This window comes from Sorex fumeus, unplaced genomic scaffold, assembly GCF_029834395.1.
Source record: "Sorex fumeus unplaced genomic scaffold, SorFum_2.1 ptg000086l, whole genome shotgun sequence".
NCBI lineage: Eukaryota > Metazoa > Chordata > Mammalia > Eulipotyphla > Soricidae > Sorex > Sorex fumeus.
Window position 1 is genome coordinate 30,591,942 of NW_026606143.1, and position 17,481 is coordinate 30,609,422.

Sequence of the window (17,481 nt, forward strand, 5' to 3'; positions counted from 1 at the left end):
ACATCCTATCCGCTGTGCTATGGCTCCAGCTTCCATACTGCTTTTTTTTTAAACTGGGAATGCAATTAAAAAGAGAAACTAGGGCATTAATTTTGGTATAGGAAGTAGTACATCAAGAAAACAATAGTTGGACATGATATATACACAGCTATTTTCTTTGCCCTACTTGGTCATTTACTTGGCCAGTAACAAGTCTGCCAGGAACCGTTCCTGACTTTTGACTAATTGAATCTAGTCTTAAGGAATTGCTGCTAAATCCATACTATTATCTTTCCATTACATACACCAAAAAAAATATGAGAGAAACAAAGAAACACATTTTACATTTGAGATTAAGTTGGCTTTAGTGGCAAATTCTCACTAAGCACTTAACTGAAAGTATTTAGTACTGACACGACATATTTTACAGTGAGAATGTATTTTATTCGAGCTCTTAATTGAATGCATCATTTAGTACGTGTTTAGGTTTATAATACTTCGCTTTATAAATACGAGTTCTAAAAAGAATTTAGTTAAAGAATTTTAGAAATAAATTATTTGCAGATGGATAAGCCAAGCAAGTATGTCTCAAACAAACACATCCTAGCAATAGTATATATCATAATTTTCATGTTAAATGTCTATTATATGAAAAGTACATGAAGGATGAAATAAAAATGACATTTATCCTGTCATGAACAATGCACTTATACTTCCCAATAAAAAGTATATGCCATAAACGAAGAGCTATGCATTATATTATACATCATTTATGCTTTACTACTTCAATTAATATTCTGTGCTATTTAACTTCAAAATGATAGTGTTAATAGAGACAATTAATACACCATCAAATATTGAAGGTTCTTTCTAGAATAACTTGGTATAAAGAATACCATTGCTACTTTATATGTGTAACATAAGTTAAAGTTATTAAATAACCTTCAATTTTCATCAACTGTCCTAACAGTTATTCTCCATTAGGAATAACTTAAGACAAGGCAGATAAAAATACTCCATAGTTTAAAAGACACGAAAGAACTTGATATTTTTTAGTGTCTTCCTTATATATAAGGAGCTCAAACTTCAATCACAGGTTATGTAAACAAGTGGGAAAAACTATCGTTCTCTGGAGAAAAACAACTTTATTTAGTAATAAAACTTTTATTTAACACCTGCTATGTGTTATGTACTGGATAGAAAGCATTTTGTAGAATCAAAATAGTCTAAACAAGGAATTATGTCACAGAAAGTTTAAGTCATCTTTTTTACCATTAATTCTTATTATCAACCAAATCAAAATTCTAATTTTCCTCTGAACACTCCAAATTCTTTCACTATGCTCTCTTCATGCATGATATTCCTTCTGCCTAGATAAGCCCAATCCCCATATTTTGGTAAACATCTATTCATCCTGCAAGTTCTAATGGAAATGCCACCTACATTTCTTGGATCTCTTACAGTGTTCATCATGTCTTTCTGAATTCCCCCAGTATTTTTTTAAATCTTTATTATCTTGTAAAGATTGATGCTTTCTTTACTGAACTGCAAACAACTTAAGAGCAGAGAATATACCTTCTCATCTATGTATTCTAAATGGAAGTGATTTTGCATTTTAATATACAATTTTTGAAAGACATAAATGCAGTACATGCAAGAAAAAAATAGAAAGGATACTAGACACATAACAGTTTCAAAGAGAGACTATAGAGTTCCCCATTCCCATCATAGTTTCATCAACCAAGATTGTGGGTAAGGGATACTGCCTCCTTATTTTATAGGTAAAGGTAAAGGTAAAGGCCCTCCCATTGTTCATCGATTTGCTCGAGCGGGCCCAGTAACATCTCCATTGGAGATTTTGTTGTTACTGTGTTTGGCATATCGAATACATCACGGGTGGCTTGCCAGGCTCTGCCGTGCGGGCGAGATACTCTCGGTAGCTTGCTGGGCTCTCTGAAAGGGGCAGAGGAATCGAACTCGGGTCGGCCATGTTGGCTGCGTGCAAGGCAAACGCCCTACCGCTGTGCTATCGCTCCAGCCCAGCCATACTTACCTTATTTTATAAATGTGTGCAAAAATAAATCAGAATTTATTGCTCAGAAATTTGCCTAATAGTTACTATAAAACACCTGTTTCATAGACTAAAACATTATTGACACTTCTGACTTGCTGGTGTTTAGGCACTGGGAAGCAGTGAAAAGGAAGTGTAATATTTTCTTTCTTTGGACATGTAAACAATTTACTGCCTACTGTATCACTGTATCACTGTCATCCCGTAGTTCATCCATTTACTTGAGCGGGAGCCAGTTACATCTCCATTCGTGCCAGCCCTGAGATTTTAGCAGCCTCTCCTTACTCATCTACCCGTGGCGTATTCGATATGACAAAAATAGTAACAATAATGGGTCTCATTCCCTGACCCTGAAAGAGCCTCCAATACAGCAGCATTAGGAAAGATGAGTAAAAGACGAATACTGCCTACTATATATGGAAATAACAACTTTGTATTTTTATTTATTTTTCCCAAGAAAATGATGCAACACCACAGTGCTTAAATCCAGAACTATAAAGGAATTAATATTCAACATATGAAGAGATTTATTATAGCTCCATGCTGAAACATCAAAATGGCCTAAGGCTCATATTTATGATCTCATTATTTTAAGTAACTTTTAGGTCAGTGGTCCTGGTTTATGGGGCCAAACTTCAAAGTTCTCAGCTCTAAAGAACTATTTATAGTTAACATTGCAATCATTAAACTTTGTTCTTTAATATGACATTGTGGGAGCCAAGTACTACACTGGGTCATTTATGTGGAGGCCTGTTCATGAAAAATATACTGGACTTCAAGTACTGATACACTCAACTATTACTATTACCCAAAAAGGGCAAACAGGAGACTTCCAGACAACGTGGCTATCCCCAGTCTTCTATTGCTTCATCATGGCCAGTTGATTTGTATTTGTAGGCCACGATGATGAAATATCGTGGACTCTTGCCCAAGTACTATAGTTTACCTCTTTTTAAATTAAAATAAGGGATGAAGTGTACTTGCATGTTCTGGTCTAAATTTATTCCTCTTGTCTCAGGAACCGGAAAATAAGATCTTCGTATGATATGAAAATAGTGTTAAGTGTCTCACTGCCACTTTCATAAAAGTTACTCAGCGTTTCATTATTGCCAGGCACTTTTGCTACATAATATGTGTTCAGTAACTACAGTCACTTTTCCAAACATGTTCCTACTAGCGGAAGAAACAAACATTAAATTGGTAACTAGACATGTAAATAAGTCCTTATAAAAGGAGACATGTGGATGTGAATGATTAAGAGAACGAATCACAACAGGGAACTAACTTTTGACCAGTCAAGGGTGAGGGAATGATCAAAGAATAATATTTCTGAGGAAATGACAATGAAGGTAAGGCTGACCATTAAGAGGGATGTACTAGACAATCACTATGGCTTCAAAGTTTACTTTTCTAGAAAACTGTATTCTATAGGTCCCCCACCCCACCGCCCCTGCTTATATCCTATTGGATTTTAGGAAATTTAATGTCATTATTGATGATCTTTAATGAAAATAACACTTTCCACTTCTTTGGTGACAGCTCTTTTATAACTGTCTTCATTATTTTATAAACATTCTGCAGCCTCTTCTTCCTTCCATCTGTGGATGTTGAAATCCATCTTCTGTCTTTCATATCCTCCAGGGTCTTCTTGGGTGATCTCCATATCTATGGATTCAATGCCTATATCCGTAACATTCCAACTTTTATCTTCAACTACTTCTTAGATCAAATCCCTTTGTTCAGCTCTCTGATGAGCATGTTTCTGGATAATCTGAGATGTTTTAAAGTCAACAAATTCAAATCTCCATTTATATTCTCCTTAAGTTTACTCTTGCTACTCTAACCTATCTTCATTATTAAAAATGCATCTTTCCTATCTTTGTAACTATAAAAGATGGTATCTTTCTCAACTCTTTGCTTTATCTCACCCATTGTATTCAACACATCTCTATTTCTTAGTTTAAATTCTAATCATTACTGAAATATATTATTCAGACAATTCCTAATCAATCTCCTTATACACAATCTCCAAGAAATAATGTGATCTCATGACATTCCATTGTTTTCACTATTATTAGTTACCCTTTTAAAGGTAAACATTTAAACATATTTTAATAAGCATTTGCTTAATGATATGCCAAAGAAATACAAATATCTTATCTCATAAGGTTCTTTAGAGTCTGGCCCTATTGTATTTTTAAAGTCCATTTTCTGCTCATTTACCCCATTTTTATAAACCTCAATAGCAAACTTTTTAAACATGCCATACATATTATAGTGTGTGCATTATTTTTCATTTACTATAATACCCTTCCCTCTATTTTTCTACCTACAGCCACTACATTGTTTAGATATGATTCCATCTATCTTAGTCAGAGCTCACATTTCCTTTTGGAGAACACCCAACAGTGCTCAGGGACCATGAAGTGTTGGGGACTGACCTCAGGCCTCTAGCATACAAATCATGCAATCTAGCCTTTTAAGCATCTCCTTTGCCCCCAAACTGAGAACAAACTCAGTAATCGATATGCATTATATGCATTTACATATCCTAAATACTGTTTTGAAAATTCCCTTTAAGAACTTTATGCTTTATAATAGCTATCGTGTAGTAACACCAGATGAATTATAAACCTCTTTCATTTGTCATTTGTCTTGTTTAATATACAGGGTTCAATGAATTTTTCATCTAGTTAATGGAGAATTAGAGTTTTGTTCAATGTGCATGTAAGTTGTTTTTAAGGAAAGAGGCAAAAAAGTGAAATGTGATTTTAAAAGTCTCAATACACACTCTTCACACTTAAAAGCGGAAACGTTTCCTTTACACCAGTTCTATGTCCTTACCAATGCACACAGAAGATCAACTGCTTCCAAGATCAGTTCCTGATGACCTATGCGACTGACCCCCAAATCTTCCAGCTCCTGATGTGTAATGCGAAGCAGTTGGTCCCCACTGATCTTCTCCCTCTCAAAATTCTTTATATACTGCTGCAGACAGTCATCAAGACCTAGTAAGAAAAACATGGAAGACCAGAATCAATTAAAGTTGAACCAAACCAAAAAAAAAATAAAGATAAAGTGTCAAATTCTATCAAGTCCACTTCAATTTTGGACTAGTTTAGTCTTTTTAATCAACCTGTACTGCAGTGGAGAAAAATAATCAGTATGTCTCATCCGTTGTTGGCAAATTCTATTAAATTTCACCAGCAGCTACCTCTCTTTACAGCAGTTCTCTTGGTTGCCTATTTCATGAAGTTGCTCATTGGCAGAGTCCTCTATTTCCAAACTTATCTGATTATCTCTTCTTCTTCATTCCCTCTGTAAAGTGAAGTCCCCCCACTTTGTATTTACAGTCTCAATGACAAGCACTACTAACTATTCAAATGTAAAAGTCCGGTATACTGGTGTTGTCTTAGATTTACCTATCATCTTTACTATATTATTGCAGTAAACTAACCTCCATGTCCTAGCAACTGGTTTTCTGAAATGCCTTTTGCATATATCCTTTCTTCTCTTTCTTATATTCATGCTCTTAAATCAAGTCATGAATCTCTTTCATCTGTACTACAGAAATTTTGTGATTTTTTTCTACCACTAATTATTCCATCCAATTCATCACCATCAACATAACGCTTTTGATACTGCTCTCTACTTTCAATGGTTTCAATGTTTATTCTTTTATACTGAAGGCAGTAAAATCTGGTCTCCTTTGAATAGTGTACAAGGACCTTCCTGATCTGGATCTTGCTCCTCTAGAGCAACATTTATCATCTTGGGGCCATATGCCCCCCCCAACCGATGGATATTCCAAGAGGGACACATGTAAAAATCGCAAAAGTCTGGGGATATGGTATGAGAGTAGAGGGGTACTGGTAGGATAAGAGGGCACAGGATTAAAGCAACATCAGAAAGGGGCCAATGCAAGAAAAATCTTTAGAAACACAGTTCTAGACTGAGACACCCTCCATATCTGTAATTCTTATTCTCATTATGCCCCCCATTATACTGTAATATTTTGTTCCATGTCTGTGTGACCAATAAGCCTAGAAATGAGGTTGAATACTGTCTCTCATAATCTGAAGTAGTGGGACTAGGGCTTGTATAAGTTGAAAATAAATTAGACATTAATTTATATGCTATATATTACCTGATCAGAATACAAAGGAACATTTTAAATAAATGCAAAATCTAAAAACAGAATTGGGGAAAGTGTGTTCAGCCGATGGCATTTTGAGAAATTATGTCTTGGTATTATTGCAAATTATAGAGCAGATTATTATTTACTTGATTTTTCTCAAGACTTGTCTATATAAGGGAATAATAAAGTACCTCCTAGGTCACCAATGACAGAATCATTTTGACATTACAGAACATGTAAGTTATACATCCCAAGTGACAAGGCAGAAATAAGAGAGGGACTTATTTTGCATCTCAACAAGTAATTTAATTATATCACTATATGATACAGAGTCTCCTGCCCCTGCGCCTGGCTGTCCTCACCGGGGCCCCTTGAAGGGGGGAGGGTTGAGTTTCTCTCCCCCCCCCCACCCCGAGCAGAGCCCCAGCAGCTGAGGACCTCCGGAGCCAGCCACGGCCATGCTGGGACCACTCTCCACATGTCCGGACGGGCCTCATGCATGAAAGAACTGGCAGAGGAACCCAGGCATGTGGGTCCGGCGCTTAGGTCTCCAAGCCTACTCGGGTTGGGACTGGGCCTTCTCCACTCAGACCCCCCATCTTCCAGTAGGTAGGCGTCACACCCACCAGCTTCCGCCAGCGCCAGGTTGGTCCCATCAACGGCCAAGATGCAGAGACTATGGAACCCAGCTCCTGGAAGTGCGCGGCTGCATTTGCAGCCGCACGACATCTTATTATCTTTCCTTTGGAGAACCTGGCAGTCTACAAAAAGTATCCTGCCCACATGGCAGAGTCTGGCAAACTTCCCGTGTCGTACTCAATATGCCAAATACCAGTAACAATGACGGGTCTCATCCTCCTAATCCTGAAAGAGCATTGAAATGGCTCTTTTAAAATCTCAAGACTAGGAAGAAGGAGACGTTACTGGTGCCTGCTCGAGACAATCGACTAACAACAGGATGATCGTGATCGTGATATGATACCACAATATAAGTGGTACCTTGGCAACTATATTTAAAGTATAAACTAAATATAAAACATATGGTTTGAAGGAGAGAGAGTGTGAGAGAGATATAAAGAAAGAGGTAAAGTGCTTGCCATAGAGGCGGGCTGGGGAGTGCGTGGGGATGAGGGAAGGGAAACTGGGGACACCGGTGCTGGGAAATGTACTGGTGGATGGATGGGTGTTGGAACGGTGAATGACTGAAACCTAATCATGAACAGCTTGGTAAGCATCTATCTCACAGTGATTCAATACATTTTAAAAAATATTTTCAACAATAACAACAAAAACATATGGTTTTAATAGTATAATAAAATTATGCCACTTTAAAAATATATACTTGTGAACCTCAGGTGCATTTGCACATTTTCTTTTTTTTCTTTTTTTAAAATTTTTATTAGTGAAACACCATGAGGTACAGTTGTAGACTTACAAATTTTTGTGCTTGGGTTTCAATTATACAATGATCAAACACCCATCCCTCCACCAGTGCCCATTTTCCACCACCACAGGTCCCAGTATCCCTCCCACCCCCCATCCTCCCACCCCACTCTGCCTCTGTGGCAGGGCATTCCCTTTTGTTCTCTCTCTCCTTTTGGGTGTTGTGGTTTACCTTTGCACATTTTCTCACCTAAATGACAAATAATTAATGATCTTGTAATATTTAAGAATTGTTTTGACCGAAAGATCAAAACCAGTACCTAAAACCCATACACTGAGAAAATATGTCCAGTCACCTACAAAAATTACAAATGTAAATACAGTTTAACAAGATAGTACTCAATGTTAGAATCCCATGATTCTGAGATCTACGCAGCATACGGCTAACAAATAAAAGTGCTTCTAATTCACTCTCAGAATATTACAGCGGTCCAATTTTTAAAATAAATGAAAAATTATTTTTTAAAACTGAGTTTATATCTTATTGAGATACATTTTTCCAAAAAATACATTTTGAAATATGTATTTTGAAATGTATTTTGAAATATGGTAGGAAAAAAACTTTGTCAATTTCCTCTTCCTCATCCTTTTTCTCTTTTCCTTTTCCCTTCTCTCCTTCTCCTTCTTCCCCTCCTCCATCTCCTGTTCTTGTTCCTCTTCCTTCTCCATCCTTCATCCTTCTTCCATACCCTTTGTTTTTTTAATTTTAACTTGAATTTTCTGCAGGTTAATTTCTGGGTGGGTGAGGCTCAGTCCCCAGACAATGGAATCTGAACTGAGGCATGGTGGCAATTTTGTAGTGTTAGAGCCAGTGGCTGCTGGGGCCCTACTGGGGCGGGCCAGCCCACGTCCCCACCCTAGGGTGCCCTGGATGTCTCAGCCATGCTCAGGTGTCCAAAATATTTTTATGGCTGGTTAATCTCTTTTGAGATGTATTCATGAGTCTCTTGATCAAGGACAGTAGATGAACTTATATGACACCAGAGGTGGTTCTTGGGCGTGACTTAAATGAAAAAATTTTAGTCATTCTATACCTAGCTTCAATACAACCACACTTCTTAATTAGACAAAATAAGAATGAATACACACTAGACTTTTAATGTTATGATCTACTCTTTCATTCAAATATTTTTACAGTAGATTCTGGGTCCAGAGAGTTATGAAGGCCACCTAGGAGGCATGTAGTACCAGTGATGGCACTCAGGTCCTCACATGCTGGGCACTTGAGCCCTATGGATTCTGTCCTAAGATTTTATGCTCTAGTATTGCATGTATTACTTCCTTAGCCATCTCAAAATTTATCATTAATTATAAGTAATAATTATAATCTTTACTCGCAAATTCCTACCCACTGTTTTCAAGAAAACATAAAGAAAATAAATGTTTATATAACCTCTGATACTTTTCTAATTTTATCATGGAAATTATATAGTCAATTGAAGCATTAAATAAACTATAAATTAGAGTCTAAAGGTACGCCTTAAAATGACAAAGAAGATTTGAAATTATTACTATGACATGTGTTATAAATTACACTACTTTCTGCCATCTGTAGGAAAGAAGAATGAACATAATCATAGATCTCTAGAGGTTCCCAAAGCAGTGAAATGTTTACATGACATTTCAAAGACTTTCCAAGCATGCACATAATTTTATTAAATAAACTACATAACAATATGGAGTAAAATTCATCTAGTATATGTATAAATGAACAAATACATAAAGTGAAATATAGAGAAAATAAGAAAGTAGTTATATTCAATATCCAAGCTCTTTAAAAATATAATGAATATGGGAGCAGAGTTATGGCTTATATGAAGGAGACCTGGATTTTAATGCCCAGCAATGCACAGTCCCTTGAATATGCAAGAACATCAGTGTGCATGAAAATGTTTTTAGAAGATTAAATGTTTGAAATAGTGTATTTTATCTTACAATACACATTTTTCCACAGTAAAATGTAATAGTCAACTAACAGATTGATTTAGCTAAAACTGTTACTACAAATTTTATTTAGACTTAAGCATATCAGGAGGTTGTATGTAGGTATCAGAAAATCACAGGTGTAAGAGGCCAGGGATGCAGATCACCGGAGAGCATAAGCCTGCATGTGTGAGGCTCTCAGTTAGATGCCCAGCATTGCAATAAACAAACGATTAATAAAAGAAAACTACAGCTGTAAGTTACTTTCTCTAATACCTGATTGCTATTATTATAACCACAAATAATAAAGTTTCCCTAAAAAAATTTCTTCTTTAATGTACAGAAATCATCAAAGGTAATAATTTACTAAATTTGGAATTAAATATTATATGTAAAGTAAAGGCCCTCCCGTTGATCATCGATTTGCTCGAGCGGGCCCAGTAACGTCTCCATTGGAGACTTTGTTGTTACTGTGTTTGGCATATCGAATACATCACGGGTAGCTTGCCAGGCTCTGCCGTGCGGGCGAGATACTCTCGGTAGCTTGCCGGGCTCTCCGAGAGGGGCGGAGGAATCGAACTCGGGTCGGCCATGTTGGCTGCGTGCAAGGCAAACGCCCTACCGCTGTGCTATCGGGCTGGAGCGATAGCACAGCGGTAGGGCGTTTGCCTTGCACGCAGCCAAATACTATATGTAACTCATGCATATATAATTCAACATGAAAAAATAATCTGCCTAACAGTTGTGGGTTTCATACAGTTGCCATTGTCATTATTCCCATTCAATTTCTAAACAACATTACCAAGTGTGAAGAGATGCAAAAAAAACTGTTTTAGGAACGAGTAAATTTTATATTAAAAATCTATATATTGGACATATAACAGAGGTGGGGGAAAAGAACTATATCCAATTATACCATTTCTGGGCTGTCTAATAAGCTTTAAAGGTGAATTTTTGAAATTAATTTTTAAAATTATATTTTAGTAATATGGTTGCAATGGTGTCAAAAGTTTGCGATGTTGATATAAAAACTTGCTGTATCCCACCACCACCAAAGTGCCCAAGACCCTCCACCAATGTCCCTTTGCTACCTCAAGTCCACCTCTTACATTACCCCAACTTCTCTTCTCTTTGCTTGGTAATCTGTTTTGTAATCCAAGGCCAAGGGCTTGTCATTTGATACTGTCTGGACCTTTGTTTTTTCCCTTAGTATACCATTTCTGGGCTGTCTAATAAGCTGTGATACTGGATTTTAATTTTTTGCCTTATATATCAGAATCAATAAGTAATATCTTACAACTATGTTAAAGGCAATAACTTTTATTAGTCTATTATGCAAACTGTACTTGACCTAGGAAAATAGGCAATTTTGTGAAGTGATTTTTTTCCCTTAATATTCTTAAGGCCTCCTCAAAGTAATCATAAATCCAAACCATGTCACTTTTACATTGCTTCTTGAATTTGTGCATAAAAAACATCTGGAAAACTGATTAAACATACTGATTCAGTTGGTCCAGAGCAGGGTCTGATGTTTTGTTCAAATAAATTCCTCAGTACCAACGGAATAATGCTTATTTGAGTAAAAATGATACTTGCTATATTTTCAAAATGAATGAAGCCATTATCAAGCATGCTAATAATGATAACTGCAAATATGCATAAATAGAAGGTTTATATTGCTAAATGTCATGCTATATTATTTTACTTGGTTTTTAATTTTATTATTATTTTACTTGGTGAACTATTTTATTATTTTACTTGGTTTTGGGGGCTTCATGCAACAGAGCTCAGGGCTTACTCATGGCTCTGCACACAGAGGTCACTCCTAGGAGAGCTGGGGACCATATGGGGTACCAGGGATCGAACCTGGCAAGCACCCTACCCACTCCAGCCCCATGTCAAGCTATATTCTTTATGGGCTTATCAGACTCAGTTAGGAAATACATTTATAGTGATTCTGAAGTATCAATGAAAATTAATTATAAATTTTTAAGTCACAAAGGAACAAATTTCATATATAGTGAGACAAGAGACAAATTATTTCAACTAAATGGGGAAAAGGATTTTCTAAACCAATTGTAATTATACTTATTTGAATAAATCTGCAATTGTTTTTAAAACTGTGTTTTTAGAAAACATTCCTAATTTTTCAGAATTTGAAGTCTGGAGAAATTCACCAGTCTAAATGAATACAATTATTTTCATCATTCACAAACTGTTATCAGCAGTTATAAAAAGTGCAGTGGAAATGCTTCAAAAAAGGGGGGAAATCCACAATATATTTTTCGAAGACATGCTTAAATGAGAATTTTCTAATATTTCTCATAATTCCTTTATGCTAATTAAAAATCCACTTTATTATGAAGCATTCTACTGCAAGTACCATCTGTTAGAAATGTGGGTTTTCTGTTCTCACCAAATTGAAAAATGACATCAGTGAGTATCACTTTCTTCTGGTTCCTTCCAGTTTCCAAATTCCTACACATGGATTGGGAGAATCAGAAATACTGGAAAAGGAGAAAGGAGAAAAATCTTCTGCAGAGAAGCTTATAATTGGAGGGAGAGAAGAAGAGGTGAAGACACAGAAAGGGAGGGAGAGGACGGAGGACATCAGTCTAGAGTCGTGGTGTGTCTAAGAACAATTTGATGGACACACGTTTCAAAATATCTTGCATTTATTCATTTCTAAAGGACACTGCCTCTGTAGTCACAAATTAACCTCTATAACATCTGTTTTTTGGCAGATTGCAAGTGCTTGCCAGAAATTTAAGAATTAACTTTTAGATGACATTTGCAACGTTCCAAGTCATAATTTAATCTTAGATTCAAAATGTTTGGCGACCAACAGTTAATGGAGCTTAATGTTCTCCTGATTCTCCTGATTAAATTAATGCTCAAAGGCTGAATTTCATAGACAGCAATTTATAAGAAGAGAAAGATATATGAACATCATCTTCACTCAGTTTTCAAAATTTACAAACGGTCTCACATAAAATGTAATTTTAGGATCACTAAACACTGATGTCATATGAGAAGCCATTTTAGAAATATAATTACCTCCACAAGACACAAAAAAATAAATGATCAGCTCTTTGAGGATAGGAGTATGAAGGAGAGGATAAAACGTGGAAGTGGCAGCTATAGAAGAGTATAGACGAACAGGTATGTAAAAGGCTTTCTATTTTGAAAAGAGCTACCTACCCCCAAAACTTGGCAACTTGGCCCACAAGAGCTATTCACACACTCTGCTATGAGATTTTGGTCACTGCCTGAAGGCAGCTGTGCAAACAATCTTTCAGCAAGCTTTTATTTCAATTCAATTCCAAATCTCTCCATTGGTGACTTTCAATGAAAAGACCCCAGGGATACAGATTTACATACATATAAATATATTACAATCAACTGCAACATATGCCTAGACTCTAGACAGCTGTTAATCAACTCATGAAAAGCCATTTACCAGAGTCATCCTGAGTAGCACAAACTAAGAACTATTTCCTGCACTGTGTTGCGATTGTTATTCATATAAAAAGAGTAAAAACTGGCGATGATGAGCAATGCGAATGAGCTTGGAGAAAGCTGTAAAAAACAATGGTAGGCATTTCTACCATTATTACCAACGTATATAAAAGTATCTTGTTTTCAGTTTTAATTTTATGGTTGAGTCAAAACTGATCATTTATCCTATTAACTTTTTTTGTTTGTTTTTAGGCCACATCTGGAAGTTCTTGGGGGTTACTTTTGGCTCTACCTACGTTCAGGGATCACTCCGGGCAGGGGCTTCAGGAACCAGCTAAGGTTCCAGAAATTGGACCTGCCAGCTGTACAATCTTTCTGGCTTCCTATTAACTTTTAATAGGAAGGCACTAAACTCAAGGGATTTTTTTTCAGAACTGGAAACTGTTCTGAAGGTACCGAGAGTTAAAAAGAAACTCTCACTAGTGAATCCATCCGGGCCAGGACTTTTGTGCTTGGGGAGACTTTTTATTACCATTTCAATTTCCTTGATGGTGATAGGTCTGTTCAGGTATTCCAGGTCTTCTTGGTTCAGCCTTGGGAGTCTGTAGGAGTCTAGGAATTTATCCATTTCCTCGAGGTTTTGATGTTCCGTGTCATAAAGCTTCTCAAAGTACTCCCTGAGGATCCTCTGAATTTCTGTGGTTTCTGTTGTAATGACCCCCTTTTCATTTCTGATTCGGTTTATTAGGGTTTTCTCTCTCCCTTTCTTTGTGAGTTTTGCTAGAGGCTTATCGATCTTGTTAATTTTCTCAAAGAACCAGCTCTTGGTTTCATTGATCTTTCGGATTGTTTTTTGGGTTTCCATCTCGTTAATCTCTGCTCTGAGTTTTATTATTTCCTTTCTCCTGTTCGGGTTGTGCTCCTTTTTTTGGTCCTTCTCCAAGCTCTTAAGCTGTGAGGTTAGGTTACTTATGTGTGCTCGCTCCTCCTTCCTGAGGAATGCTTGTAGAGCTATAAACTTTCCTCTTAACACAGCCTTTGCTGTGTCCCATAAGTTTTGGTAACTCGTGTTCTCATTTTCATTCGTTTCTAGGAATCTTTTGATTTCCTCTTTGATTTCCTGTCTAATCCACTCGTTGTTCAATAGTGCACTGTTTAATTTCCAGGTGTTTGATTTAGTTTTCTGTTTTTGTGTGTGATTTACTTCTAATTTCAGCGCATTATGGTCTGAGAAGATTGTTGATACAATCTCTACCTTCTTAATTTTATGGAGGCATGTTTTGTGGCTCAGCATGTGGTCTATCTTGGATGATATATCCAGGATATACAAAATACTGGTTAAACTCCACAAGAAGAAAACATCCAACCCCATCCAAAAATGGGGCAATGAAATGAACAGAAACTTTCTCAAAGAAGAAATCCGAATGGCAAAAAAGCACATGAGAAAATGCTCTACATCATTAATCATCAGGGAGATGCAGATCAAAACCACAATGAGATACCATCTCACACCTCAGAGACTGGCCCACATTCAAAAGAACAAAAGCAACCGATGCTGGCGTGGATGTGGTGAGAAAGGGACACTCCTTCACTGTTGGTGGGAATGTCCACTGGTTCAGCCCTTCTGGAAAACAGTATGGACGATTCTCAAAAAATTAGAAATTGAGCTCCCATTTGACCCAGCAATACCACTCCTGGGAATATATCCCAGAGAGGCAAAAATGTATAGTCGAAGTGACATCTGCACTTGTTTGTTCATTGCAGCCCTCTTTACAATAGCCAGAAACTGGAAGAAACCTGAATGCCCAAGAACAGATGACTGGTTAAAGAAACTTTGGTACATCTACACAATGGAGTACTATGTAGCTCTTAGAAAAGATGAAGTCATGAAATTTACATACAAGTGGTACAATATGGAAAGTATCATGCTAAGCGAAATGAGTCAGAAAGAGAGGGATAGACATAGAAAGATTGCATTCATCTGGGGGATATAAAGTAACAAAGTATGAGATTAATACCCAAGAATAGCTGAGATCAGCACCAGGAGGATTACTCCATAACTTAGAGGCCAGCCGGGTATCCTAGAGGAAAGGGCTATTCAGATAGAGAAGGGAGCACCAAATAAAGGATGTTTGGAGGATCCTCCCAGGAGGGGAGATGCATGTCGAAAGTAGACTATGGACTGAACATGTTTGCCACTCAATGCCTCTTTTGCAGACCACAACACCCAAAAGGAGAGAGAGAACACAGGGGATTGCCCTGCCACAGAGACGGGGGGATGGGGGGATAGGGGTGGGAGGGATATTATCCATGGTGGTGGAAAATGGGCACTGGTGGAGGGATGGGTATCTGATCATTGTATAATTGAAACCAAAGCACAAAAAATTGTAAATCTACAACTTTAAAAAAAATAAAATAAAATAAAGGGAAAAAAAATAAATTACTTATAAACTTAAAAAAAAAAAAAAAGAAACTCTCATTTCAGAAAGTAAATGAATATATCAAGAAATGTAGCTATGCAAGAAAACCTGCAATTACTTTTATTGGTAGCGGTCTCCTGGGAAGCATGTTCTTTTTGGCTATAGCATCACAAATTAAAAGTTCCTTAGAAAGAGAGTGAATCATTCAATGAGGAAAAAGACAACTTTGAGCTCTTGTTAAAGTTCTGGGCATCTGTAATTATGAACAGAACACTTTGATCATATATATGTATATATAAAACTCGGAGAGCCCGGCAAGCTACCGAGAGTATCATGCCCCCATGGCGAAATGGCAAAGCCTGGCAAGCTAACTGTGATGCATTCAATATGCCAAAAACAGTAACAAGTCTAACAATGGAGACATTACTGGTGCCTGCTCGAGAAAATCGATGAACAATGGGAGGACAGTGCTATATATATATATATATATATATATATATATATATATATATACACACACACACATATATAAAGCAAGAAGTATGCTCAAAGTGGAATCAATTATGCTAAGATCTATACCACCAAATGGAATTTTATGGGCTCTCCCACAAATGGAATCTAAAACTATCCAGGAATCTCCCGATTAATATTAGATAGTGGGTTGGTAGATATCTAGCATTCTCAATGCTTCCCAAACTTGTTTAGCATGTTACCCCCTTTTCAGAAAAAAAAATCACCCAAAACCACTATCACCCACTCCCGACCAAAATCTACCTCCTTTACTGTAACAAATAGAAAGTGTCCCTAATTGCACCTAAAATTACGATCATTCCAGTGCTCTCCGGAGTGATGCAGTCCACTTTGGGAAAAGAAACTTGCCATAAAAATACACTTTTGTACACAATGGAGTACTATGTAGCTGTTAGAAAAGATGAAGTTATGAAATTTACATACAAGTGGTACTACATGGAAAGTATCATGTTAAGCGAAAGGAGTCAGAAAGAGTGGGATAGACACAGAAAGACTGCATTCATCTGGGGAACATAAAGCAACAAAAAGGGAGACTAACACCCAGGAATGGCTGAGATTAGTACCAGGAATTTTGCTCCATGAATGGAAGGCCAGCCACACGTTCTAGGTGAAAAGGAAGCTCAGATAGAGAAGAGAGCACCAAATGAAGGGTGTTGTGAGGACCCTCCCAGGGTGGGAGAAGCATGCTAAAAGTAGCCTATAGACCAAACATGATTGCCAGTCAATGTCTCTCTTGCAAAACACAGTACCCAAAAGAAGAGAGAGAGAACAAGGGGGAATACCCTGACACAGAGGCAGGATGGGGGGGGGGATGGGGGGGTGCTGGGACCCGTGGTGATGGATGACGGGCACTGGTGGAGGGATGGGCACTTGAACATTGTATAACTGAAACCCAAGCACAAAATTTGTAAGCCTATAACTGTACCTCATGGTGTTTCACTAATAAAAAAAGGAAAAAAAATACACTTTTGTTTCGGAGTTGGTCATCTTGGCTGCGTGCAAGGCAAACGCCCTACCGCTGTGCTATCGCTCCAGCCCCGCTCTAGCAAAAATCGACAAATTTGTTTAAGAGTACAATTTTTTTTACCCTGGTCCTTTCTGCCTATAAGTCTCTTGTTTGTACAGCACCACTGGATGCTACCAAGTTCAAATTAATTTTTTCTCAAATATACTCTTTTTTTTGCTTTTTTTTGGGGGGGGGGTCACACCCGGCAATGCACAGGGGTCACTCCTGGCTCTGTGCTCAGGAATTACCCCTGGCGGTGCTCAGGGGACCATATGGGATGGCCGTGTGCAAGGCAAACGCCCTACCCGCTGTGCTATTGCTCCAGCCCCTCAAATATACTCTTAAGATATTTAATAAACCACAAATTCTCTTTTAACATTGTTTTAAAATCGAGTAATTTTATCCTAGGTAACTTTTATATATTAAATAGATATATTTTCCTTTTTTCCACGAAAATCCAAAATATTGCCTAAAAAAGGAGACACCAAAACTATTTCTACTTGAATAGGAG

General features: G+C 37.3%; 1 protein-coding gene across 5 annotated transcripts in view; it reads right to left on the reverse strand.

Moving 5' to 3' along the window:
- CNKSR2 (connector enhancer of kinase suppressor of Ras 2) overlaps positions 1–17,481 on the reverse strand; it is a 269,910-nt gene that overhangs the window by 219,719 nt on the left and 32,710 nt on the right. For all 5 annotated transcript variants that reach the window (XM_056131329.1, XM_056131328.1, XM_056131327.1 and 2 more), the window contains exon 2: positions 4,895–5,058. In XM_056131329.1, the coding sequence (XP_055987304.1) occupies positions 4,895–5,058 (164 nt within the window). The remainder of the gene's footprint in view (positions 1–4,894; positions 5,059–17,481) is intronic.